The sequence below is a fragment of the Rhizopus delemar genome, genomic scaffold (genome assembly GCF_000149305.1).
Source record: "Rhizopus delemar RA 99-880 supercont3.9 genomic scaffold, whole genome shotgun sequence".
In the NCBI taxonomy this organism is placed as follows: Eukaryota; Fungi; Mucoromycota; class Mucoromycetes; order Mucorales; family Rhizopodaceae; genus Rhizopus; species Rhizopus delemar.
Genome location: NW_027137835.1, coordinates 1,726,910 through 1,752,189, shown reverse-complemented (window position 1 = coordinate 1,752,189; position 25,280 = coordinate 1,726,910). Strand labels below are relative to the sequence as shown.

Here is a 25,280-nt window from a genome sequence, read left to right as displayed (position 1 = left end):
AAAAGTCATATAATTTTTGCTTTAAATATTTGATTTGAAGGATATTATCAAACGAACATTTGTTGTAAAAGAACTCAACGTTAGCTAATAAATTGTCATACATGCTGCGCAAATATCATGAAATTGGGGTTCCTGTAAATTCAATCACCGCAGACAATTTAGAAAACACAGTAACGAGCTTTTTTAAGGTTTAACTTGACACTATGAAAGCAGTTGTCCAAAGAGTTGCTAAAGCTAGCGTGACAGGTACAATCTATATATAAAGGTACAGTATATTAAAAAATGGATGTATAGTGGACAATAGAGTGGTTGGCTCTATTCAAAAGGGTTTATGCATTCTTTTGGGTATTGGTACAGATGACACAGAAAAAGATGTTGATTACATGGTCAATAAGATTTTGAACATCAGAGTTTTTGATGACAATGGTACTATGTGGAAAAAAGGTGTAAAGGACTCTGGACTTGAACTTTTATGTGGTATGATATTATTCCTATTATTAAAGAAAGCATACTCATGCTTGTATGTAGTCTCTCAATTCACATTACAAGGATCCACCGTAAAAGGAAATAAGCCAGATTTTCACAAGGCCATGAAGACTGAGTCTGCTAAAATGATGTATCAACAGTTCATGGACAAATTAGGCAAAGCCTATGATCCATCCAAGATTCAAGGTAATACGATATCATGAGCTTATTTTGTGTATTTTTATCTATTACTTTCTTTAGATGGTGAGTTTGGTGCAATGATGATGGTGGATATAAGTAATGATGGTAAGATATATACAAAATTATATAACAACAGATTAAACTTATATATACACTAGGACCAGTAACTTTACAACTTGATTCAAGAAAGTTCACTTATGATTCAGTATAAATAAATCATAGAAAAAAAAGAAGTACTATTAATCCTTTCTATCACCATGTCCTTTTTTTTTTTTTTTTTTTTTTTTTTTTTTTTTTAAATACATTATATATGATTTTTTATATACATACAGTTAAGAGAGCTTTTACTTTTGCCATCACTTAATGCATATTAAAAGTTATACTTTATCGGGAAAAAAAAAGAAAGCGTCTTTTTCCCCTCATTTCAATATCTGCTAACAATTTGTTTTGTCTAATACGTCTTTTCTACTTTGTATCTTTATAAAACAGTTTATTAGGTCTAATCTTGTGTAATGCAAATGAAAAGTAATTCTAAACATGTGCGTGGTTTTCCATGCAAAATTAAAGTTGAAGGCGTAACACTTTGGTAGCAGAGTACAGTTTATAACCTAAGCGTAGTACTGTATACTCTTTGTAATTTGTACAAAACTTCAAATCACAGCGATTAAATGTATCCGGATGCCGAGAAATTGACTGAATGAAGCAAGAAATACAATTTGTACAAAATCGGCCCTTGCATGAAACATACCAAGTGCTGTATCATAACAAATTAACAGGGTGAAGTACTCTATTCATCTTTTGTGAATGAGTTTGAAACAAGAAAAAGCCATCCTTTGATTGTTACTATGTGGAATACTATTGAGCAGGTTTCAATAGAGCATAAGGTATTCTTTTCTATTCTATGAATTCGTAAAAAAATTTTTAAACACGTCAAATCATATTTAATCATAGCTGGTTCATTAAGACTCCCATTATCCTTCTACATTTAAATTGCCTTTGTTTAATTGACTCTAGAACTATCGATTGGGGTTACTTTATTTATTTTATTCTAGAACATTTACACAAAAGAAGGCGCCTCATTCCATCATCTCTGCGCGTAACTTTATTTGTTTGATATTCCAACAAGTCAGCAGCCTGTTGATCCTTAATTGTAAATGCTGCACAACAAACAATTAGCCTTTCAAAACAAAATAAAGTCTTTATTCTCAGGAATTGTGTCAAACAATACCAGTTGCATCGAACGCGCTATTTCACTCGTAATAACAAAACAAGTGAGCAAGAGAACAACGGTCAGTTTTCCAATGAGATTTATGCTGAAGCCCCTTTAAATATTTTTTTTGTTAATCAAGGTATATCTGAGGCTAACTAACAAAAAAGGGGCATGATAAATCTTGCGTTTCAGTTGTTATTTTAACGCTTTTGGTATCGCGTTAGACCGAGCTGCTTTACAGAAATAACACTTTATTGGTTTTAATAAACTCGGTCTTTTTTTTTTTTTATTTCTTTAGAACAACAACCTCTTCCCTTATTATTACGTCAAGATTATCACGCTTATAATCTATTCATCAGAATAACAAAGAGAAAAAGAGGCAAGTATCGTTTTAAATAAGGTTCTACGTCCCTGAATGTTTACGACATTCATGCTGATTAAAGAGACAAGCATATTTATTTTTACGGAAAGAAACAACAAACAAAACTAAATGAGCTAACAATTCATCAATGATGCGCCTCCCCTCTCCCCTTTCCTCTCCCTATCAGCGTATGAACTTCTTAGAAACATCAAACACCGACTTCTCCTGTTTGGTGCAACCCAATGTATCGGCAATGATTCTTCTTTAAAAAAGAATGTCATGTTGTCGTATCAATGCTTTCAAATTGAAGGACCCTCTCTTGTCGTTTCTGTAAACAAGAGTTCAAGTTTTCATTGCTTGTTATTTTAAATATAAACCAATTGATGGTACTTGCAAAAGATACTTTTGTTTGAGCTTTCGGCTACATTTTCCTTTTAGAAAAGTTGATGGTTTATTTGCTATTTTTTGGTGACGAACAGTTTTCTAAAAAAAATCTCCTTAATAAAACATCTTCCATTGTCTTTCTTGATGTTTACTATATTCAGTATAATAGCGCATGTCCTGCTAGCAAACTAATTTTCTTTGCCATACATTCATAGGTAGTACTTTTTAGAAGAAAATCAGTAACTCGGAACAGACAAAAAAAAAAAATAAAAAAAAAAAAAAAAAAAATAGAAAGAAAAACAATAGAAAGAAAAAAAAAATAGAAAGAAAAACAATAGAAAGAAAAAAACAATAGAAAGAAAAACAATAGAAAAGAAAAGAAAAGAAAAAGATCAGAGATCATAATACTGCTTGTCAATTTTGTAGAAATAGACATGTGTGTATATAGAAAAGAAAAAGAATAAGTAATATTTGCTTTATAGTTCAAACTGCAAGAGCCTTTTTTAGAAACAGATTTTGAACACTTGTATTGCATAAATTTTAATATTTTGAAACTGATTACCAAAAAAAAAAGTAAGATAAAAACTGATCAACGAAAAAAAAAAAAAAAAAAAAAAAGGCACAGTTTCAAATTCCATAAAATAAATAAATAAATGGCTTTCATATTACGTAAAAAGCAAGCATAATATTTGCAGTATCATTGATACTTTAATCATGTCTCATCTTTATTTTAAAAGGAAAAAAAAAATATATAAAATATCAAAAAAAAGGAGAAAGTTCATATTTATGCAGCAAGTTCCTTTTAACAATGAATTATGCATCGAATATATTAAGATAGGATCGAGATTAATAGATTGAAATATTCTAAAGCTCTTGATGTGATTTTTGTTTGATTTTTCAAAAAAAAAAAAAAAAAAAAAAAAAAACCTCATCCTCTCACATTGCACACATTCAGAGAAGTTCCGTGTGTAACAAGAAATTATCTTTCATTGATCTCGAACATAACAAAAAAGGTCTTTCATGTCTGTTACACATACCCGGCCATTCCTTATAAAAGGGTCTCGTACTGAAGACGGGAAAAAAAAAAAAAAAAACCCAATCTTCTCCTTTTCTTTCCTCTTCTTTTTTTTTAATTTTTTTTTAATACACAAATTTTATGCCAATTGGAATATGGTTGAATTTCTTCAGAAAATAAGCTTTTACAATTACAAGAATCAACAGTTGTCATCATCCAAAGGAGAAAAGATATGTTATTTTTGTGGTTCAACAAAGCATGTATCGTCAGATTGCCCTTTATATGCATGAATGACGACAACTGCCACAACAAGAAAGACGTCATGATTATTTCTTTTCTATTTATTTATACATTTTATATGGTGCTCAGCTTGGTTTTTCCGCCCTGGGGCTTTTATTTTATTCTTTGCTATAGTACTTTTTAGTGTACACTTGTATTTTCTTTTTCAGAAGCTTCTTGTATGATCCCTTCTATTATAGTACATAAATTTTCTACTTTCTGTATATTTTTTCTATTATTTTCTTCATTTATACCTTACTTTTTACTGAATAAAAATAGATGTTTTGGTCTTATGCTTTTCATTCTATGTTTTAATTTCTTTTTGTTCTGAAGGGTGTTGACAGTAAAACTTATTGAAATAATCTATCGGTCAATGTCCTGTTTCTGTAAACTAAAAGTGACGTAGCCTGATAGTAAGAAGGAGTAGCAAAAAGGAAAAAGCAATGCCACGGGCTTACCCTCCTTCTCCCCTTACTTGATGATTTGATAAAGGGGACCACAAATAATTTACGTTTTACAAACTCGGGTCGTATTTGGGATTATTTAAGAGACATCTATTTCTTTTTTTAGAAGCTTGAACAGAAACTATAAAAATTTTGTACTCTCGCTTTTGAAACTTTACAAAGCTAGGCACTGAACATGCTGAGCAAAGCCAATAAAAGAAACAGTCGCCATACAGACATGGCTTTTGAGAGAGAGAGGAAAAAAGAAAAAAGGTTCAAAAGATCATGTTGTTGAGCCTCTTAATAAGGCCACTCTGAAATCAAGCTTGTTTATATAAAACGAGCAGATTGGAAATAGTAGAATATATATATTTTATTAAGCACCTTTAGATGAATTCTTGTGGAATAATTTATCGAATACTTTCTGTATTATAGATTAGCTTGGAACCCTATATCAATATTTATTTTTACCTGAATAGATCCTTTTCTGGATTTCCTTCTCGTGTTATTTTCATTTTCCTTCATAAACTTGTCTTGGTTTTCTGCTGTTCCTTCAGGCCTCAGGGATTCTATACCATGAATTCCTAAATAATTTTGACCCATGTCATCTAATAAATCATGGTTAAATATGCAAAATCTGTTGTGAAAATAATCATTATTACCTGTGGGATGGACAGCATCATTGGTTGGCACCTGAGCACTTTTACGATTTCCGAATGCATGGTTGTCCACAGTACCCATTGTATTATCCCTATTGCTTGGTAAATTGGCAGCGTTATCGGCAGATAAAGATATTGGATTGTAATCAGGGCCTGCATTAATCACTTTACTACTAACCAAATCGTTCTTTTGCTGGCTGCTCATCGATTCATCGGTTGCTATGCCTGATGCATGATCAAATGAACTAGGTGTTTCAGTGTGATGGTACATGTCTGTAGTGAGCCGGTTATTATTGCCTACGTCCTTGTTATCATAAGGCATATTACCCGATGTCTGATAAGATATGCCACCGATGTTATGGTAGGGTTCGTCATGACCGCTGCTATACAGGTTGTGCTGACCATAGGATGGATCCTGGCGATCAGCAAAATCAGGGGCTATGTTGTGATCAGGAATCTTATGTTGAGGCTCAGCAGTAACTCCACTAGGGTTTGTAATATGATTGTACTCTGATCTTTGTTGATCCTTCTTGAATCCGGTTACTCCCGACTGCTGTCGTTTGTAAGCCTCAGCATCTGATATGCGACGCTGTTGATTACCAGGAGAAGGTAGTGAGCCATGACTAAACCGACGAAAGGCTGACGTAACAGCAGCACCACCAGCTGCTGCCTTTGATTTGAAACCCGACGCAAAGCTACTTCTTCGTCTTTGTTTTTCAGGTGTAGTTTCCATCTTTCTTTGGATAACAGGTTCAGGAGTTTGCTTAATCTCACCCTCTTCAGAGCTAGTTTCTCCATTAATCGCACGAGTACTACTGAAACTTTCGTTTTTATTCTCAACAATCGCAGGTTTACTCTGAGCTCGCCTGCTTTCGTCATCCACAGCCTTGTTTATGCCATAGCAGTTTTTGTCAGCCACCAGGACACCATCAATCTGGGGAATTCCACTGTCCAATCCGATCCACTCATTACGCAGCTTGTTGTTTTCTATGCCAGCAGGTACAGATCTCGCAGATCTATCAGCTGATACTGACTCGGCGCTTGCTGTTCCAGGCATGGATTTGACAGCGGCAGAAGTATCTGTGAGGCCAGTCGAGTCTAGTTTGGATTCCTTTGGTGTATGCTCTGAACTTTTTTGACATTGTGAGCAGAGCTTTTGATCATCATTCACAGGATCCTTTATACGCCCACAAGAAGTGCATTCTTTATTGACAGTCAGCTGATCATCAACAGAGGACATCTTGTTTTGTCTAAAGCCAGCAGGCTTCGAGTCAGAATCTTGTGTGGGTTCATTCGTCTTGTCTTTATCGTTACCATGGCTGCTACCAAAAAGAACGGAAGCAGCAGCGGTGGCGGTAGCAGCGACGCTTGCAACAGCACCGGTAGCCAACTTTGAATAACTACTTTCTTTATTCTTGTCAACGTCCTTTTCTGATTGTTGATCTTGGATAAATTCTTTGCTTTCTTGAACAGGCGTTAGCCTACTGCCTGCAAATTGTTGCATTTCTTTATTGTCGTCCATAGAGCCAATTGGCTCACGATCAGATGCTTGATTGTCTGCCTCTGATGGAATATAAGACTTATTATCCCTTGGCGATACAGGACCATTACCTGGAGCTGATTCTTCTTGACGAAGAAAACTGTCAGGACCAGAAAGAGCAGAGGAGCGTCTGTGGGAAGGTATTGAAACACCTTTTTGATCTCTGTTTGGAGCTGATGAGCGTCTGGTGCGGTCACCAGCATATGAGAGTAAATTGGAGGTTGCTCCATGATGAAAATCACCTTTATCCAATGCCGACCTTGAAGGATTATTTTCGGTATCGAGCGCATTTGGATCTTCAAAGAACTGAAGAGGTTCAGCATGTGGAGCAGACTGACGACGCATATCTACAGAGCTGAGCGGGGTAGATGATTCTGATCCCTTTGTACTATTGGTTATTTGCATATCATCTATTCTAGAATTGGGTCCAAATGTATTTCTTTTTGTGTCTTTATTCATAGATCGTTCGTGTTTTTCGGCGTTTAGATGAAACATGTCAAATCCGTGGACTTTCTTGGGTACAGAATCATCTTGTTTTCGAGATACTGGACTCCATCCTACTTCAGAGCTTTGTATGTTGCTTGAAGGGTCCAATTTCGTTCCTATCCGTTGAGCTTCTGCAGGTACTCCACCACGATCAATAGAGGAAGATCGCTGCTCGATGCTTTTGTATAAGAAGAATAGAGAAACAAGGTGAGTGTATGTTTTTAATTCTATTTTTTTTTACTTAATCATTTACGGTGTATTTTGTATTGTATTAAAATCAGGATTCCAGTTTTTCATTATTGATAGTTGATAAAAAAGTAAAAAAGTAAGAAAAGTAAAAAAGTAAGGAAAGAAAAAGAGGAACAAGCCTAATTTAATAATAACAGGGATATGTAGATCCTTTTCATGTGGAAATTGGTTTAGTTTCATGAGCAAGTTAATTAATTTATGCGCATGATTTTTGATTGCGGACAATAGAGAAAAAAGGGTCTTTAAAATGACAGAACACTACTAAATTGACTAGGATTAAATAATGGAAGCTAAATAAAAGAAACCAATGGAAGTTTGAGAAATGTATGTGTATTTTTGCAAGTATGAATTCATGCTACCTTTTTAAGACATTTATGATAAATAATTATGTCATATTTAATAATCGGTGATCGTTCAAAAACGTAGATCTGTAAAGGATATGCTTGCTTAAAAAATCTCACATACGCATATATATATATATACATACACCGAATTAATAATGTTAATTAATGCTTTTGCAGACTCCAATTGACAGTTAAACAGGTTTAATTATTTGTTAATAAAGCTTGGTCTTAGCCTTAAACCCCTATATGAAAAAAGACTGTGTCTTTAATTTTGTCTATGAGTGGTCGAGTTGGGTAAAATGGTATTTTCATATATATACTCTATTTAAACCGGATTAAATAAGACTCAAGTAAGCGCACGGTATCTTTAATACACCTTAATCACCCAAGTCAGATCAAAAAAACATCCTTTGGGGCCAAGGACGAAAAAAGTAAAAGGAGAGTAAACGAGTAAGAAGTGAAAGACATATCGTAGGCATCAGTGTGAATTCTGAAGTAACCAATCAAAGACTTGTTTTCCGGGAAAGAGTGGAGATGAGAGAGGCGATTTTCGATTATGAAGGTGATCGAGCTCAAAGGGAGTCAAACATATGATGGGCCAGCGCAGAAACCAAGAGGAAACGGAGTGAAAGGAGCATGGTTTGCGAATGGGTAATAAGTTCAAAAGAAAAGACAAAGGATATTCAGTAACAGTCGTCATTCGTGATCTTCGATGCATGTCGAGACATTAGATAGCATGTTTCTTCAAAAGGGAGCGGTCAGGATGCTTGGGACAAGGAATAAATAACCAGAAAGATCGTTATTCTGACAAGTGGCAGTATAAGTGAGAGTGAAGTCATAAAAGGATCTACATCTAACAGACTACTTAAAAGAAATACTTGAAATTTGTCTTCAAAGAATTAAACAACTTAGATTATCTATGCTTTCAGTAACAATACAAATTGATTTATTAACTTCAATGTTATCTGCTCTTTTCTTCTTTTCTTCTTTTCTTCTTCTTTTTTTTTTTTTTTTTTTTTTTTTTTTTTTTTTTTTTTTTTTTTTTTTTTTTTTTGCACGCACAGCACCTTGTCGATAGCCAATGATATAAATCGTGGAAGGATATTGATCGCTTTATCCATACGAGTATCTCTAGTGTGTCCAAAGTAATATGACTCTAATTGATTATGATATGATTCATTATAGTTATTGGGTAATAAAGATGCTTTTTTTATTACCAAAGATAAGCCCACTTGCCTTTTTCCATGATAATAAACGAAAAAAAAAGAGACAAATGTAAAGCTAATCAATTGAAAGAAGAGATACTTGATTGTTGGAAAATTCTCCCTTCACATGTTGATTTTATTGTAATATTGCGCTCCTTGCCTTGTCGTATTTCTCGAATAGAGCTTATAAAGTCAAAACCCCATACATGGAATATTTAGTACATTTGTTTGAAAAAGTTACTATTCTAAGTTCAGATAACAGCGGTGCTGCTATTATTTAATACTTTGCTACAGTAATGTCATTAGTGGTAAGTAGAGTATGGGATTAATTTACTTTTATATAAAGAATGATGATTTGGAACTTTGAAATGATTCAATTGACTATACAATGTGTAGTAGAAGAAGATATTTTATTTCTTGCTAAACCAAAGTTACCCAACGTACTTCATCAAGATCACTCTCCTGAAACAAATGCAAATACCATTGGCTCAAATACCACATCCAGTATGTTGAGTTAGGAACAAGAACGAAAATTAAGTGTCATAGATACCATCTATGCTAAAATTAAAAAGAAAATGGCTGAAGGAAATGATGGTAACTATGTGCTTCTCTCTTTGGAAGATGTTGTATTCAGGCAACAGTAGTAAGTTCAACACATTTTATTACATAATATATAGTTGAACAAAATATCATAAACACTTTATATATATGAAAAAATATATCGTTTTAATTCAATTAGCCAAACCATGTTAATTCCATTGCAACTATAAAAAAGTGAAATCATTTGGCAATCGGAATAAAATCCTTCTATATTTTTCTTTTACTCAAACATCTTTATGGATTCTTTTGGAATATGATGGGCATCTTCTGCAATTGTATATTCCTAATACTTTTTATGTAAAGTTTAATAATTGATGCATATTTTTGAAATAATACTATGTCTACATGCGCAGGCCTTGAAGAGATAAGGCCGCTCATCACTACAGGCTGACATTTTGACCATGTTTCATAGCTCTCTTACTACGATATTGTATTTTTCAGCAAATTTGAGAAGAAACCGAAAGTAAAATGAGAAAAGTCAGAATTGAGAAGATGCTCTTATTAAATTTGAGAAAGCGCTAGGGATAAAATAAGAATAGCTCAGGAGTAAGATGAAAAGAGCTCAGAAATAAATTGGGAAAGTCACTTTTTAACCCACAAACAACAAACTTTGAATACGAGATGAATGAACCAGATCTTTACGATGAATACGAAGAGACAACGTCTGACATTACTATTATAATGAATGCCTTTATTTTGTTAAGTAATCTGATATTCAAGTAATGCGGTTCTGTCTTATTCTTCCTGTGTGTTATCCTCATATACCTACATTGTTTCAGGATCATATACTTTTTGGTTTTCAATTCCTAATGGTTCTTATCACTATTCTTCCATGTTTAATATAGTCTACATCGAGAAACATTTGCTTTCATCTTTTATATTTAATATTAAGACGCTAATTGGTGCCGTTAGTGGCGTATGTCATTCATGAGATTGTTTTTAAGCAAGAGAAATAAGCCATTCGGGAAAAAGGTCCTGCGCTGTGAGCTTATCTGATCATTGTGTGCAGTAGATAAAATAGAGAAATTATGTCAACAAATTTTGGCAGATCGAACTCGAATTTGTGAAGTCTCAAATAAAGTGGCAGTAAACCCATTTCAGGACATGTTTAAGGAAGATAAACAAAGAAAAAAAATAAAGTAGATCTAATTCGTTCCATATTTTACAAGTTTCAGAGAAGGATCAACCTAAATTTTCTTTAATCATTCTTAACTCGGTAACTGAGCCTCGGGAAAAAACATTTGATTAGCATGTAAATTCAACCCCAGTAAGGACCCTAGTAGAGATGAATAATTCCATTGAGCTATCTAGTGGCTTACATTGTTCTCTGCTTCATTATTCTTTGTGAGCTCATGAAAACAAAGCACTAAGTGAAGATTGTCTGTGATGTTTAGAGTCTGAAAATCGATGACAGAAATTGCCAGTGCCATTTTTTGGTGTGTTGAATGAAATCGGACGATGAAAATACGACGATTGTAATGATTGGAATCAGATCATTTGAAATTATCAGATCTTTCATTTCGTGTTACATTATTTTTCCTTTCCTTCCTTTTCTCTTTTTCTTTTCTTTCTTTCCAGAATAGAATACTGAATGACTAGATTAACCAAATTTTGCTATTTGCCTTCTTGTTCTCAAACTGCATCTAGCCCAAGGTACATCAATTTTGAACTAAAATTGGAATATAATTAAACAAATCTGTACCATTTCATAGTCAATACATTCTGAACATTCGTCAGCAGCCTGTCCAAGCACGTTTAAGCACAAACAGTGAGAGAGGTAAACTGATATTTTCCTATTGTTTCATACTCAACAATCACCTTATTAGAGCGTAAGCCTATTGAGCCTGCACCTATCATTCAAATAAATTTAGCAAATTCTTCTTTACAAGAAACAGAGTAGGCTTTTATAAAAAAAATTTTTTTTTTCTCGAGTTATCTGATCAAATGAATTTTATATAGCGCATTTTACCAAAGCTCCTATTTTTTTATGTGCAGCAATTTATGTCATCCAACCGACGATGAAGAGATTTATACACCAACTCATAACGCTCTGTCCGGACAGACTGTATCCTCCATGTACAGATTGAGTGATATTGATGATCAAAGTAAGAACAAAGCCACTATATTGTTGCACAAAGTGTTCTTATTCGTCTTTGGTTAGGTAATGCCTTCTTTATTTTTGGTGACCTTTCGGTAAAGATTGAAGGGAAATACAGACTCAAGTTTTCTTTATTTCAAATTACAGAGTAACACTTTACATTGAAACCCTAAAAATCTGTCCTAACTTTCTTCCCACAGAACTGGCGCAGTCTGTCTTTCTTCCGTATTTAGCCATCCTTTTACTGTTTACCCTATCAAAAACTTTCCTGGTACTTTGGATTCTACTTTTCTTTCAAAATCATTTTCTGATCAGGGTGCACGTATCAAGATTCGCAAGGATAATCATAGTCAATCAACGTGAGTCTTTTGTGATATTGACATCTGCTTGAACTAATAACAACCCTTTCATTTATTATGATAGAGCAAATCTTCGAAAGAGAAAGCAAACGAATCACTCTGTTACACTATCCTTGAATAACATCTGCACCGAAAGAAGGAATAGCATGACAAGTCATGATACACACAGCAGTGCTGAAGAAAGCCCGATCATGGTGAGCCCGTCACTACCTTGTCTTCATACCGTCTTACCTTCACTTTCAACTTCAACCTTGGAAAAAGATAGTTACGATTGCCATCAACCACCTCTTTATTCTTCTTTATTTGATGAACCTGCACTAAGGTTACCACCACTTCAAGGTACATTTAAAAGAACAAAGACAACGCATGAACAAGATGCTGTAGTTGCCATGATGCAGTTATCACAAACCCACTACATATTCCCAACCACAACAATCTAAATCTCTTGTACTTCTCAAAGAGTGCAATCAATACTTTCTTTTCTTTATATATTATGTATCATACAACCTAAGACTGCATTCACCTTTTATTGTCTATAATTGAAAAAAAAAATATTTATGCTAGACACCATGTCTTTAAAAATAAATCATTACTGCTTTTAATAACAAAATAGGATAACTTGTTTAAACATGATTTTCAAGATAAACCTAAAAATACTTATTGTTTTCCATTTCCTACTATAAACGTACTTTTTTTTTTTTTTTTTTTCTCACTGTAAATAAGTTTGACTTGAATAGCTCATCTCACGTTCTTTGAGCTCATGTCATCTTTTATGATTATTGTGATCATGCTGCATAGTTGAAATGCATAATTACCCCAACTTTCTTTATGCAGTGTATATCAGGTTTCATTCAGGTCTTGTTTTTGAGTTTTCACACCTTTGTCAAAGCGCATTTTAAATGACATGGTCGTGTTCGGTGTGAGTTATTATTGAGAGTTTCTTATTAATCCTCAAGCTTACTTTGTATTTGAATAGGACAAGTCAAATGATGTAGAGTGAAACAGTACCCGTTTTGCCTCAGAATCCATTGGTTTGTATAGAAAATAGATTTCTATCAAGATTGAATGCGTTTGATCATTGATTGTTGTCTCCATCATCTTGTTTACATAGTCCAAAAGTATTATCTTCAACTACAGTAAAAAGGAAATGAAGGAAAAGAATCAATTGAACAGGTAAAGAGGAGATGCAGAATAGAATGAAAGGAGTAAGAAGTAAGGGAAAGAAGAGGTTGACAACACCTCCTTATTTAACCTCATGTGTCATCTAAATCTGTGTAAATGATTGTATCTTAAATCAGCAAATAGTTTAATCTTTATAGTCAATCAAATACAAAGGGTGGTTGATATTCTTTTTGTGTGAAAATAATTGCGCATGAAACAAATAAGGAAAGTCGTAAAATTCTTTTTCAAGTCAAACGTATACAATATTCGTACAAATTCTTACATCATCTCTCCCTCCTGACATTTACACAGACTATTTCAAGCCAAGGACATCTGATTTTTTTTTTTGGTTGTATAAATAAACATGTGGTTTATTTGAAACAGTTTACAAATCATGTCTTGTTTAAAGAAGTAAACAGATTTACATTGTTTGTGTATTCATCTTCAATTAACTCTAATTGATTAACTATTCTGCTTAAAACACTTTTTTATGCTTCATCATTGAGGCAAAACACCAAGTATGGCGACAAATAATATATTTATTCAATCTCAGTTTGTTTCAGTGTAACGTCTTTTTATTTTCGCCCCTTAATTCTCTTTCCCAAAAAAAACGTGCTTTTCACTCTTTTTTTTTTTTTTTTTGTTTTTTCTTTATTTTTTTTTGTTCTTTTTAAACGATTTGACAAAAAAGAAAAAAAAAAAAGGGAAAAAAATATCCGGATTTTTTTTTTCTTGTGTTTAAAAAATAAGAAAATATGACCAAAGAAGGTCAAACGACATCAGTGCAAGTAGGCAAGTTTTTTTTATAATTGTTATTATTTGCATGTGCTTCAGTTTAACTTTAAAAAACGTAGCACTTCGTATTCGACCCTTAACAGACCGAGATAGAGCACAACCGAGATTTGCTAATCTTGCTAATGACGATGTATTAAAAGCTCAAGACAAGACAGTTCAGGTTGTATCACAAAATAAATATTTTACATTTGATCATGTCTTTGGAACAACAAGCACACAAGAAGATATATTTAAAGCAGTTGGAGATAATATGATTAGAAAGTTCATTGAAGGATACAATATTACTATTCTTGCCTATGTAAATGATGACTTTATCCATACAGCCACAAACGATTCACATTGAGTTCTTTAGGGACAAACATCTTCCGGAAAGACCTACACAATGGGTACAGCAGCCATTCATCACTCACAAGACCAAGGTATCGTGCCTCGCTCAATGTCTTTACTTTTCGACCTTTTACAGAATAACCATCAGGATACCACACGCCCTTCTTCACCCGCCCTTTCCGTCTCATCCTCTTCATCCACCAGTCGACCGAAAACCAGCAGTCGATCCTCTGTCAACCATGCGTTCCTTTCTCAACCTTACAACAGTCGACCGACCCATAAACATACCGTCACCGTCTCTTTTATCGAGATCTACAACGAAGAGCTCCATGATTTATTAAACTCAGCACCTCCTGAAGAATCGCCACCGATCACGATCCGTGAGGACACCAAGGGAAATATCTATTGGACAGGTGTCAAAGAGGTTCAGGTTCAAAGCGCCGAGGACGTTTTATAGTAAGTCAATCGGTTGAGAGGGCATCAAAAACATAACCACTCGTCCAATAGTTATCTCGACCAAGGCACCCAGAACAGAGCGACCGGTGCGACAGACATGAACGAGAAATCCTCCAGATCCCATGCCATCTTTTCCGTCACCCTTCGACAGGAAAAGCTGATGTCTGGGAGTGAACCGAAACGATCGACGAGCAGCAGCAGTCGACCGGCCAGTTCACTCTCTAACCGGACTCGATCCTCACATACACCCAAACCACAGCAGCAGCAGCCATCCTCATCAGAAGGGGGTGAGTGGATGATTACGGTTTCTAAATTTCATTTTGTGGATTTAGCAGGAAGTGAAAGAGTAAGGGAACTTATCGAATCTGATGCATTCAACTCATTTTATCTAGTTGAAACGTACAGCAGCAGAAGGAGACCGACGGAAGGAAGGGATCAATATCAATGCTGGTTTACTTGCTTTGGGTAACGTCATCTCTGCCTTGGCCAGTGATGCTTCCAAAAAGAAGATGCATATTCCCTATCGCGACTCCAAGCTGACCCGATTGCTTCAAGATTCACTGGGAGGGAACGCGACGACGCTGATGATTGCCTGTGTGAGTCCGGCGGAATACAACCTGGCCGAGACGCTGAACACGCTTCAGTATGCCAATCGAGCTCGGAGCATCAAGAACCGATCGGAAAAGAACGAGGTGGAAGAGTGGATGACGACGGAGAATGTCGAATTGCTTCGATCGTTGATCGGCAAACTGAAGCATGAACTCAGGTACCTCAAATCCGTCAAGGCCGTCAAGATGGATGAGGACAGTGACGAAGACAGCCAGCTCGAACAGCGTCTGCTGATCGCCGACCTGCAACGCCAGGTGGAAGAACTCGATGGGGAGGCGACGGTGACCCGAGAACGGAATCGGGTGGTGGAAAAGGAACTGCAGCAGATGCGCATGCTGGAACCCTCGAAAAAGAAGGTGGATTTTCAACATCTGGTCGAACCTGTGATTGAAGAATACGAAAAGAGCATCTCCAATCTTGAATCCCAACTGGCGCTCACCAAAGCAGCCCTGAGCTATTCGGACATTGGCTTTGAGGAGCAGTTGGCCAAGATTCAGCGTCTGGAAGGCGTGGTGAAATCTCAGGAACAGACCGTGGAGGACCTGAAGTCGAGGTTGACCAAGGTCTTGGAACGCGAACAGAGCAACGAGAGTTATATTCTCGAATTGGAGACAAAACTCATGGCGTCCGCAAAGGAAACCTCCAGAGATCAAGAGATGCTGAATGACCTGAGGGCCAGGATCACCAAGCTGAAGGAGACGGACGAAAAGGCAGAACACTACATTCATGACCTGGAGCAGCGATTGGCTCTAGGCGAGGCAGAGAACAAGAAGATGCAAAAGTACATTGAAGAGTTGGAGGCCAAGGTGGAGGCCAAAGAACGTACGAACCTGGAATTGTTAAAGAGATTGAAGGCCCAAGCATCCTCCAATGCAAACGAGAGACTGATGGTCAAAGAGCTCGATCAGGTCCATGATAAACTGGCGATGGTTGAAAAGGAACGTGATTTGCTCAAGCAAGAGATCGAACGGTGGCAAGAGCTCGAAAGGAAATCGGAGGAGGGATCGGATCCGGTCAGATCCACAGGGACCCCACCGGATCGACCCAGGCGTCAACCGAGTCTGACGAGCTCGAGTGGTCACCAGACAAAGCTTGCGGATGAAAAAGAGACGGGATCGTCTGCTGCTGCCTTTTCCTTGGTGCAGGCAGAGGCCAAACTGAAGGAGGAATCCGACCGAGCGGAGCGACTGGAGAGAACGCTGGACAGACTTCAGATGGAACATCAAGAGACACTGAAGGAACTGGATGAGGTCCTTCAGAGATACCATGAAGCGTTGGAACAGCTTGATTTTATGGATGCCAGTCGGTCCTCTTCTACCACGCATGAAGAGGACGTGACACTGGATTTAAGTAAGGAGATTTCGATTGCAAAGGAAGTGCAAGAAAAGCAAGAATACCTGAGCCAGATCACACGATTGCAAGAGCAGTTGGGACTTCAAGAGAAAGAGCTAGGAGCGGCCGTCCTGCTTGTCCAGCAAGAGTTGGAGACGACCCAGAAACGATTGGATTTCGAGACCGAGCGACGGGTGACTGCAGAGAACCAAGCCAAGGAAACCATCGAATCCCTCGAGCGCCAGATTCAGGCAATGACAGAGGATCTGACGGAGAGAGAGGAGGAGATGGGCCGATGGCGAGATCGATTGGGAAGAGAAGAAGAAAGGGCCGAGTTGGAAAGACGACTTGAGGCATCGGAAGGGTCTCTCAAAAGCTGTCAAGGGCAGCTAGCCGAATCCCTTGCTACACTCACAGAACTCAAGAGAGCGCACGAGGATCTCGAGCAGTCTGAAGTCCGTCAGCGACACCAATCGGCAGAAAAGATCCAGGCGATCGAGCATGATTTACAGCAAAAGATCGATCGACTTCAGGAGGAGCTTGAACAGGTGACGCATGAAAAAGAGGTACTTTCGGCTCAGTTCAAGGACAAGACGAGAGAGGATGAAGAGCAAAGGAGAGAGCTCGAGCGAGCGTATGAAGGCCTTTTGGAGCGATTGAAGGGATCAGAGGAAAAAGAAAAGAGGCTGTTGGAGCTAGAGGAAAAGACGGATGGATTGGAAAAGGAGATGAAGAGACTGGAAAGAGAGTTGAGGGTGAGAGAGGAAGGTCATGGTCAATTAGAGACAGAATACGATCGATTGAAAGATGAAATGAAGCAGATGGAATCCAACTGGAACTCTGTCCGAGCCTCCTCTGAAAACGAACGGGCCTTGTTGGATGGTCTAAGGAAGCAATTGGCTGAAGAGGACAGTGAAAGAGTGCGAGAGAAGATAAAGGAGATGATGTTGGAGAATGAGAGATTGAGACGACAGAGAGAGGAAGACGAAGAGATACAGCAGGCGATGGATGAAGAATGTGAAAGGTTGAAGAGAGAAAAAGAAGAGATGAAGTCAAGGATGGATCGTTTGAGATCAAAAGAGGATGATCTTCAGCGTACAGTGGCAGATCAACAAGAAAAGATGGATCGATTGGAAGCAAGAGGATTGGAAGAAAAGAGAGAGGAAAGAGAAAGCAAGGAAAGATTAGAAAAGGAGAGGAGAGGAAGAGAAGAAGCAGAAAAGATGTTGAAGAAGTTACAGTCTGAACTTTTGAAATCCAAAAGCAATGGTAGTATTGACTTTGTTTATGAAGACAGAATTCAACAATTGGAAAAACAGATGATGAAAATGGCAGATGAAAATGCAGAATACAGCAGTCTTTCTGAAGAGCTCGAAAAGGAAATCAATCGGATGAGACAAGAACAAGAAGAGCTGATTTCAGCACTTGATTCAAGTGAGGATAACTGCGTTCGATATCAATCCCTGATCAAAGAGATCAAGCGTTCACTGGGTCTAGTGACAGCAGAGGATGATGACTTGGTGACTGAAATTAAAAAGATAAAAGCCGAAAAGACAGTGGACAGTGCGAGAGATGAGCTGATAAAGTTGAAAAGAGAAAATGAGAAATTGAATGAAGAAAGGGAAAAGATGAAAGGATTAGAAGAACTGAGACTAAAAAGTGAAGAAGAGTTGAGGATGAAGCGAGAGGAAGAATACGAATCAAGGTTGAGATTGGGACAAGAGAGATTGGAAAGAGCAGAAAGAATGAATTTAAAATTAGAAAAGCAGCTGGAAGAGGTTTTGAAGAGTAAGAAAGCTTTCATGTGCTTTTAATCCATACCCCCCCCCCTTTTTTTTTTCATCGTCACTGCCAACCACTTCAGTGAATCGACTGTATATTGACATCTTCATGTGCACTTTTCTAAAATAGTAGAATGTTTACCACGTGGCTCTATTTATTATTTTGCAAATAAAAATCATATTCACCTGATGACCCTCACTTTGGTTGGGGAGTAAAAAAGGATGCCATCTTTTATTTTCCCTTGAAATTGACATGAAAAGAAAAGATCCTAGTTCATCACACACACATGATGTATGCAAATACTGTGTAACCCATTTCACTGGGTTACGGAGACTTTGGAATCATTTTAATTTAGAAAGTTCTCTAATGCATCTCTTTCTCCTTTTTTAAAAAAAAGAAAATCGCCTTGAATCACAAGAAAAGAATGCGAGATTATTTCTTTTTAAAAAAAAGGAGGGGGGGAAGGGAAAGGGAAAAAAAGGAAAAGAGGGGAAAAAAGAGAATGAATGATGCATTTTTTTTTTATTTCTTCTTCTTTGTACGATGCTCTCTCTCTCTCTTTTTCTCTTTTTTTTTTTTTTTTCCCTCCTTTTTTTTTTAATTGACAATAAAGTGTGTCAAGAAAAAACATGTTTTATTTCAATCTGAATGACAAAAAGTGGAACGAGTTGAATGGGAACAGCAAGGATGTAAAGGACATTTGTTTATTGTATGTCAGTGGGGGTGGTCTGTGCTTTGTTGAAAATAAAAAAAAAAGGGGGAGGCAATAAATGATTTAAGCAAAAGTTTCCTAATCAGTGATCGAGTAGAAAGAATCAAACCAAAGAAAATCATTGGCGTAAATAGTTTACGGGGGGATCCGAAAGAAAGGAAAACTTGTTTTTTTAATTCCACATTCTATTTTGTATTTTTCAGAAGCTTTTCTTTTTAATCGAGAAAAAAGATGAGAAAAGAAGGAGAAGAGAGTTAAAAAAGGGGGAAAGAGTCTCACGGTGAATCTCCTAATGGTTGCAAATGAAGGGATGAAACAGTTTCTGATACAAATCGAATGAAGCAAAGCCCCTACTGTCGCCCTGATTTCCTTATTCGGTAATCTATCCTAGAAAAGTAATGAGTAGCAGTTTGAATTCGATGGTTGTACTACCTTAAAAAGAGAGAGGTGTGTGTACTACATCAGGTGGAACTTATAAATTTAGCCCTTCAAATTCAACCCTTTCTTTTTTTCTTTTTTTCTTTTTTAAACCATGTCCACTCAATTTAATGTAATAAAGAACAATCAGGATTCAATTTACTAATATTTTCATAGACAAAGACTCGTTCATTTTGTCCACTGATTTTATATCACGACAAACCATCCAAAGCACTCTCTTTGAATTTGAATGCCAACAGAAAAGAAAATCGTTCAGCAATTGACCGTCATTTGGAAAGGACGAGTGAGATGTTGTTACATAATGCTCAGTTCTGGATCGAGGGCTTAGTCAGTGAAGAAGCAGGTAAGATAAAAAGGGGTGACACAAATAAAATATTAAAGTGACATTAGAAATCAAAGTATCTCCAAGCACAAGCACAATCTCCTCCTCTTCCTCCAGTTCGACTTCAAGTGATAGTATAGCCACCCTGGATGTCCATCAGCAACATCCACTTAACCTGAACACAACTCGATCACATGAATCATCAGGAGTGTATCCTACGCCACTTGAAAAATCACACAAAAGAAGAAGAAGAGGTAATCTTCCCAAGGAGGTCACCGAATTCTTACGCACCTGGTTAATTCAACACAAAAAGCATCCTTATCCAGCCGAAAAGGAAAAGATCGATCTCGCTCAGCAGACCGGTCTCACTGTCAATCAGATCAGCAACTGGTTTATTAATGCCAGACGACGTATCTTGCAACCCATGTTGGAATCTGAAAATTTATGTGCTCAAATGATGGCTTATCCTGAATGGATCGAAAGACGTCATCGACCTGATTTCTATTCTTATCCACCTTCCACCGTGCTTCATCCTATCAAAGAGCGTTTTATGATACACAATTTGAATTCAATCAAAGACTATTCAGTGTCTATGCGATAATCTGATGTATCCTATTCCCCTTCCTTCTCTTTCGTTTTCTTGTTATTTTATTATTCGTATTATATATGTAATCTTTTATTTCCTCTCTCATTTTTATTATTTAGCATCTACATGAACTTATGTAATCATAAACGTTTTTTTTTTTATTGTATGACCATCATCCTCCCCCCCTATCCTTTTCATTAACACACATCCCCTTTCTCACTATAAAAAGTTGGTTTTTTGTGATACGGTAGGACAGCATGATGACTTTTTATTTGTCTTACTGAATGAGTGACGAAATGATGTACCACTTTCCCTTGCATCGTCTGCTTTGACATCAAGATCATTCAATATTTATATTCAATAAAGAATCAAAAACAAAGTTTAGGTCTGTGCGTACTGGAGTTTTGTCATCAGAGCACAAAGAGTTCAACTGGGAATCAAAAAAGGGGTGTACACATTCATAGTCGATTGTATTCTCATTTCATAAAGCAGTGACCTATTGAAAAAGAATGTATTCTAGAATTTTAAATAACATGTACTTGTGATCCAATCATCAACACCTTGATCGATATCACTTCAAACGATGATTTCTTAATAAAAAACGATCAGCTTAGGTTGTGAATGATTGGTGAGTCTAATGGCTATTGATGTATCCAGGTCATTAGACAAACGACTTTTCTGAGCTTCATCATGGCATACAGTGCAACATGAGCAACCGAGAGCCAATCAAGTGCATGCCGGTGGATTGTCTTGAACGATGGTACGACTTGACCTGGGTAGCCTGAGATTTGCTCATGGGATGCCCCTGGGCACGTTCAATCATCCTTTGCTTCAAGAAATAACTTGCTTTTTCCGTCATGATAGGATCGCTGTGCTTGGGATTCCCCCCCCCCCAAAATCACTCTTTTTCCCATCACTTGATTGTCGTCCATCTCGGTTTTACCCATTTGTCATTTGCCATGTGTGTGTTGTACACTGAATTTATTCTTTTCTAATCATTCAAAGTCCTTCTTCTTTGTCCATCTTTTGTATCATCAACAAAACAAACTCATTACTCATTCTCAACATGATGTCTGGTACCCGATCACTCTTTATGATTCAAAAAGAAGAAAGGAAACTGAATGAATAGGATGGACTAGGAGCCTTCTATCTCGTCTTTCTTGACATAGTTCAATATCAAGTAAATCAAGTGACCAACTATTTCATTTGTTTCGATAGGCATGGTAGACCTTTAGTGGCTCTTTTATATTCCATAACCACCTGTATTTCAAAAAGAAGCAAGGAGGGTAGTCTTATCATGCCAAGCTCTTTGATGACAAGGCCAACATTACCTTTCAAAATCCCTGTCAACTTGTGAGTCATTTTGACAGTGGCATCTTTGGTCATCATCGGACCCATACTTGTCTGCGACCTCTCGAAATCATTCTTTTTAAAAAAAAAAAGTCAAGTTTCATGCATGAAGCACAATGCTATTCCATTCAGTTGATCAACATTTATCCGTTGACTGCTTTCATCATGCTGTGCATCAGTGGTCAAATGATTTACAAAGCATGAACAACATTCTCTCTCACTGACTTTAGAGGATGGCGTCATCTGGGAGGGGCTGAATAGATCTGTTTGCGAAATTCGTCAAGATAAGGCCTTACCGGTTGGATAAACTGTATTTCCATGGCTAAAAGGTGCCGTCGATTGGATAGGGATGCAAGTGCTCCTGTGATGAATTGATGTCATCCATAGAACAGGGTCTGCTGCAAAAGTGTTTTAGTGTGTCATCACTCATTACAAGTTTACTTTAATCATTTCAGTGTTCTCTCTTTGTTTGGAGTGAGCATTCCATGATGGACTTGTCCAACTGGAGACTGTCACTCACCGATAGTATGAAAGCACACGCTGTTCTGTGTAACACAATTCGTTCCTTTTCATTTAACCCACCTTTAGTCAAAAATCACTTGTTCCAATCAAGTCACTCAAATCAATTGGAGAGTGATTTTAATAAAGGCAAATCGGTCGTATGAAGAGATCGCTGGTTCCTTCATTCTAAAGTCGCTGTTCATCCATATCGCAGAAAGTGGCATATCCAAAGACCTGATGACGTTGGGAGACAACGTCCGGATGGCGCGCACCCCGATCGAATTTCCATAAAGAGTGAATGATCATCACCAGGCAAAAAAGTCAAATGCTGAGGCCTTTGACGATGTCAGGATCACCAATCCAAGCTGGATGACAATCCTTCTCTGAACGTCTTCGAGGACCCCCCCTCTCCCAAATCTCGGTCAAAACAAAATGCACCTCTTTTGTCAGCAAAGACATCATTGATTTGGGCTCTTGACCCTGGGACGATTGAAACTTTTTCGAAAGCGTTGAAAATCAACGGTAAAGGAAAGACTTTGGTAGAGTCGAATTCTATTGGTATCTGTCTGGAAGCACATGTCATTTCAACTGTAGTCACAGAAGCAGAAATGGTATAGCGTGGGGCTTGTCCTGATGTCTCATACGAATGGACACATTCACCCAAATGTACCATGGCAGAATGACTGCGCCGGATGATGGTCATATCCTAAAGGTTGAACTTGACAGCGGTCTTGATCACTAGCAATCGGAAGAGGGGTGAGCTCGTCCTTTAGTACAATAATGGTCTTTAGCATACTATCCAAGCAATCATAGCTTATTTCAAGAAAGGAAACCAAACTACCTAGTGCTTCCTTGAGCCTCTCAGCAGCCAGGCCAGAACTCAATCGATCGTGTGGAAGCATTCAAATTCCTACTAGCTTTATATGAAAAAGAACAAGTGATGGCCATGAACTGTGAGAAAGAATCAGAACTAAGAGATGTTGAGCAAGAATATCTATTGTTAACTGTTGATCGTGTGTCAACTCGAGTTGAAGTTGTAATAAAACAAAAGTTGGAAATGCTATCATTGTATTTGTTTTTACCTACTTATCACACCATACAAGTCACCTCTCTTTTAAAGTGATCATTGCTCAAAATACAGCATTTAGAATGAAATGTGACATACAGTTTGTTATGAAAAAATGAAAGAATAAAATGAAAAAGGACAAATGAACTCTAAAGAATGTTTGAAGGTCAACAAAAAAAGGAAAGCGACTTTTGAGCCATATTTGACGATTCGAATCGGCAAAATCGCTCTTTACTTGCATAAAAGCAAGATCATAGAAAACAAATCGTTCAGGGGAAAATGCTCTTACTGTACTTGCAGCATATCTTGAGTTCTATTAAGCCTACATGAAAAGATTTAAACAACTAGACGGAACTTGGCATATCACACAGATCTATCTTGTTCATACACAATCGACGGGCATGGGCTGCAAACTTGAAGGAATACACTTCTTAATGTCTATAGTAATCTTCTGTTAGCAGTAAGGGCTAACTCAAGCTGATGAAAGAGAAAGGAAAAGCTCTATTATTTTATATACACAGTTATTTTCTTTATATTTAGCTAGATTGGCCGTTTTTTACGCTTTGCTTGAGCGTTTATAGCGATCTGAAAAACAGAATGCGTCAGTCTAATTCAGTGAATCCTCTTGAAAAAAAAAAAAAAAAAAAAAAAAAAAAACTTGTATAGAAAAACGGGTACTAAGTGTACATTTGAAATAGATATTCGCGTAGTAATTAAAAATAATAAATAAGTATGCCAAATAAAGGGGTAAAGGAGGTGTCTGTGTAATTACCCACTGTGTCTCAAGAATCAACTTTCAAAAAATAACTTTCAATCCTTTTTTCTACAAATTCAAACAAATGAACAAAGAGGTATTCTTCAATTTACTAACGTTTCTCCACTATTACTTACTCATTAATCTTTTTTGTATATGCTTTGTTTAGGATGAAAGTAAATACTTGCAAAGCTTAGAAAATAAAGGTTTTCAAGAAGCAACATTTTTAAATCTTACAACTGCAAACTTTTTTGAACAGGCAAACAAAAAGAAGGCAACAAGTCTCAGTTCAGTCGCGTCCTCTTCTTCATATCCTCCTTCCATCACTGCAGAACAATCTACAGAACTAGTCAATAAAAAGTTAGAAGAAATCGATCAGGTAACACATCAAAAATATTATTTTTCAATGCAAATTAAAATTTTGACATTTTTATAGTATGTTGGTAAAGACAATACTAAAGTAAACAACAATTATTTGTCGGTCGGAACTATTATCAAGCGCGCAGAAATGATAAAGCACATTAACTACAATTCGTTAAGCCTATCCGATATCGCGCTCGTGCAGTAAGCATAGACAATTGACTTCAACCGCCAAAAATAATGCTAATTCTTTTTTTGATAAAGCTATGGTCTCAATTGCATACTTGACTTAACACGTGGCAGTTTAACAAATCAGCGTTTATTGTTTTCTAAAGAAGACTGGAACCAAATTAAAGCTTTACTCTCCACATCTCCAACCAATAATTATTTGAGTGAATCCAGGTTGGCATTGCGGAAAATCAACAAAATATTCAAGGTATGTATCGAGCACAACCATTTAGTTGTATTAAATGTATAACAAATGCTATTATAGAACTCTCGTAATGCCGAAGAGCGTTATTGGAATTCAAAGAACTATCAAAGAAAGGCATCAAAATTCAATGAAAAAACGGGATATGAACTGATCAGTGTCATGTAAGTTTATATTATCTCAAAAACTATCACTTGAATGATTCACAACCTACCCATTAGTATTGATAAGATGGTCAAACATAGCTCAATATTTACTCTCTCGAAGCCAACACCGTCTGAAGCATACATAATGATCAAACCCTGGGCTGATACCTTTGAAGTTCTCTTTACAACACTGAAATTTACATTCGCTTGGTAAGTTTATATACGAGTATATGGCTACAAACAAAATTAACCCTA

General features: G+C 36.7%; 6 protein-coding genes across 6 annotated transcripts in view; 5 read left to right on the top strand and 1 right to left on the bottom strand.

The window, feature by feature from the left end:
• Positions 1–203: 203 nt before the first annotated feature.
• RO3G_11743 (D-tyrosyl-tRNA(Tyr) deacylase) lies at positions 204–877 on the top strand (the record flags this gene model as incomplete). Its single annotated transcript, XM_067666327.1, has 5 exons — positions 204–246; positions 295–477; positions 529–672; positions 727–771; positions 825–877. The coding sequence occupies 5 exons, from the start codon at positions 204–206 to the stop codon at positions 875–877; spliced, it is 468 nt and encodes a 155-aa protein (XP_067522428.1).
• A 3,857-nt stretch (positions 878–4,734) lies between these two features.
• Positions 4,735–6,902, bottom strand: RO3G_11742 (uncharacterized protein; the record flags this gene model as incomplete). The annotated part of the gene is made up of 3 exons (XM_067666326.1): positions 4,735–4,782; positions 4,830–4,966; positions 5,021–6,902. The coding sequence occupies 3 exons, from the start codon at positions 6,900–6,902 to the stop codon at positions 4,735–4,737; spliced, it is 2,067 nt and encodes a 688-aa protein (XP_067522427.1).
• A 5,142-nt stretch (positions 6,903–12,044) lies between these two features.
• On the top strand, positions 12,045–12,338 carry RO3G_11741 (uncharacterized protein; the record flags this gene model as incomplete). The annotated part of the gene is made up of 1 exon (XM_067666325.1): positions 12,045–12,338. One exon carries the CDS (start codon positions 12,045–12,047, stop codon positions 12,336–12,338), a length of 294 nt encoding a protein of 97 aa, XP_067522426.1.
• Positions 12,339–14,236: 1,898 nt separating this feature from the next.
• On the top strand, positions 14,237–18,392 carry RO3G_11740 (uncharacterized protein; the record flags this gene model as incomplete). The annotated part of the gene is made up of 3 exons (XM_067666324.1): positions 14,237–14,637; positions 14,689–14,983; positions 15,030–18,392. The coding sequence occupies 3 exons, from the start codon at positions 14,237–14,239 to the stop codon at positions 18,390–18,392; spliced, it is 4,059 nt and encodes a 1,352-aa protein (XP_067522425.1).
• A 1,212-nt stretch (positions 18,393–19,604) lies between these two features.
• On the top strand, positions 19,605–20,433 carry RO3G_11739 (uncharacterized protein; the record flags this gene model as incomplete). The annotated part of the gene is made up of 3 exons (XM_067666323.1): positions 19,605–19,622; positions 19,667–19,853; positions 19,901–20,433. 3 exons carry the CDS (start codon positions 19,605–19,607, stop codon positions 20,431–20,433), a joined length of 738 nt encoding a protein of 245 aa, XP_067522424.1.
• A 3,634-nt stretch (positions 20,434–24,067) lies between these two features.
• Positions 24,068–25,280, top strand: part of RO3G_11738 (uncharacterized protein) — a gene marked incomplete at both ends in the record, with an annotated part of 1,501 nt that continues 288 nt past the window's right edge. The window contains 6 exons of the mRNA XM_067666322.1: positions 24,068–24,082; positions 24,259–24,468; positions 24,526–24,653; positions 24,852–24,885; positions 24,943–25,043; positions 25,202–25,235. Coding sequence (XP_067522423.1) covers positions 24,068–24,082; positions 24,259–24,468; positions 24,526–24,653; positions 24,852–24,885; positions 24,943–25,043; positions 25,202–25,235 — 522 coding nt within the window. The remainder of the gene's footprint in view (positions 24,083–24,258; positions 24,469–24,525; positions 24,654–24,851; positions 24,886–24,942; positions 25,044–25,201; positions 25,236–25,280) is intronic.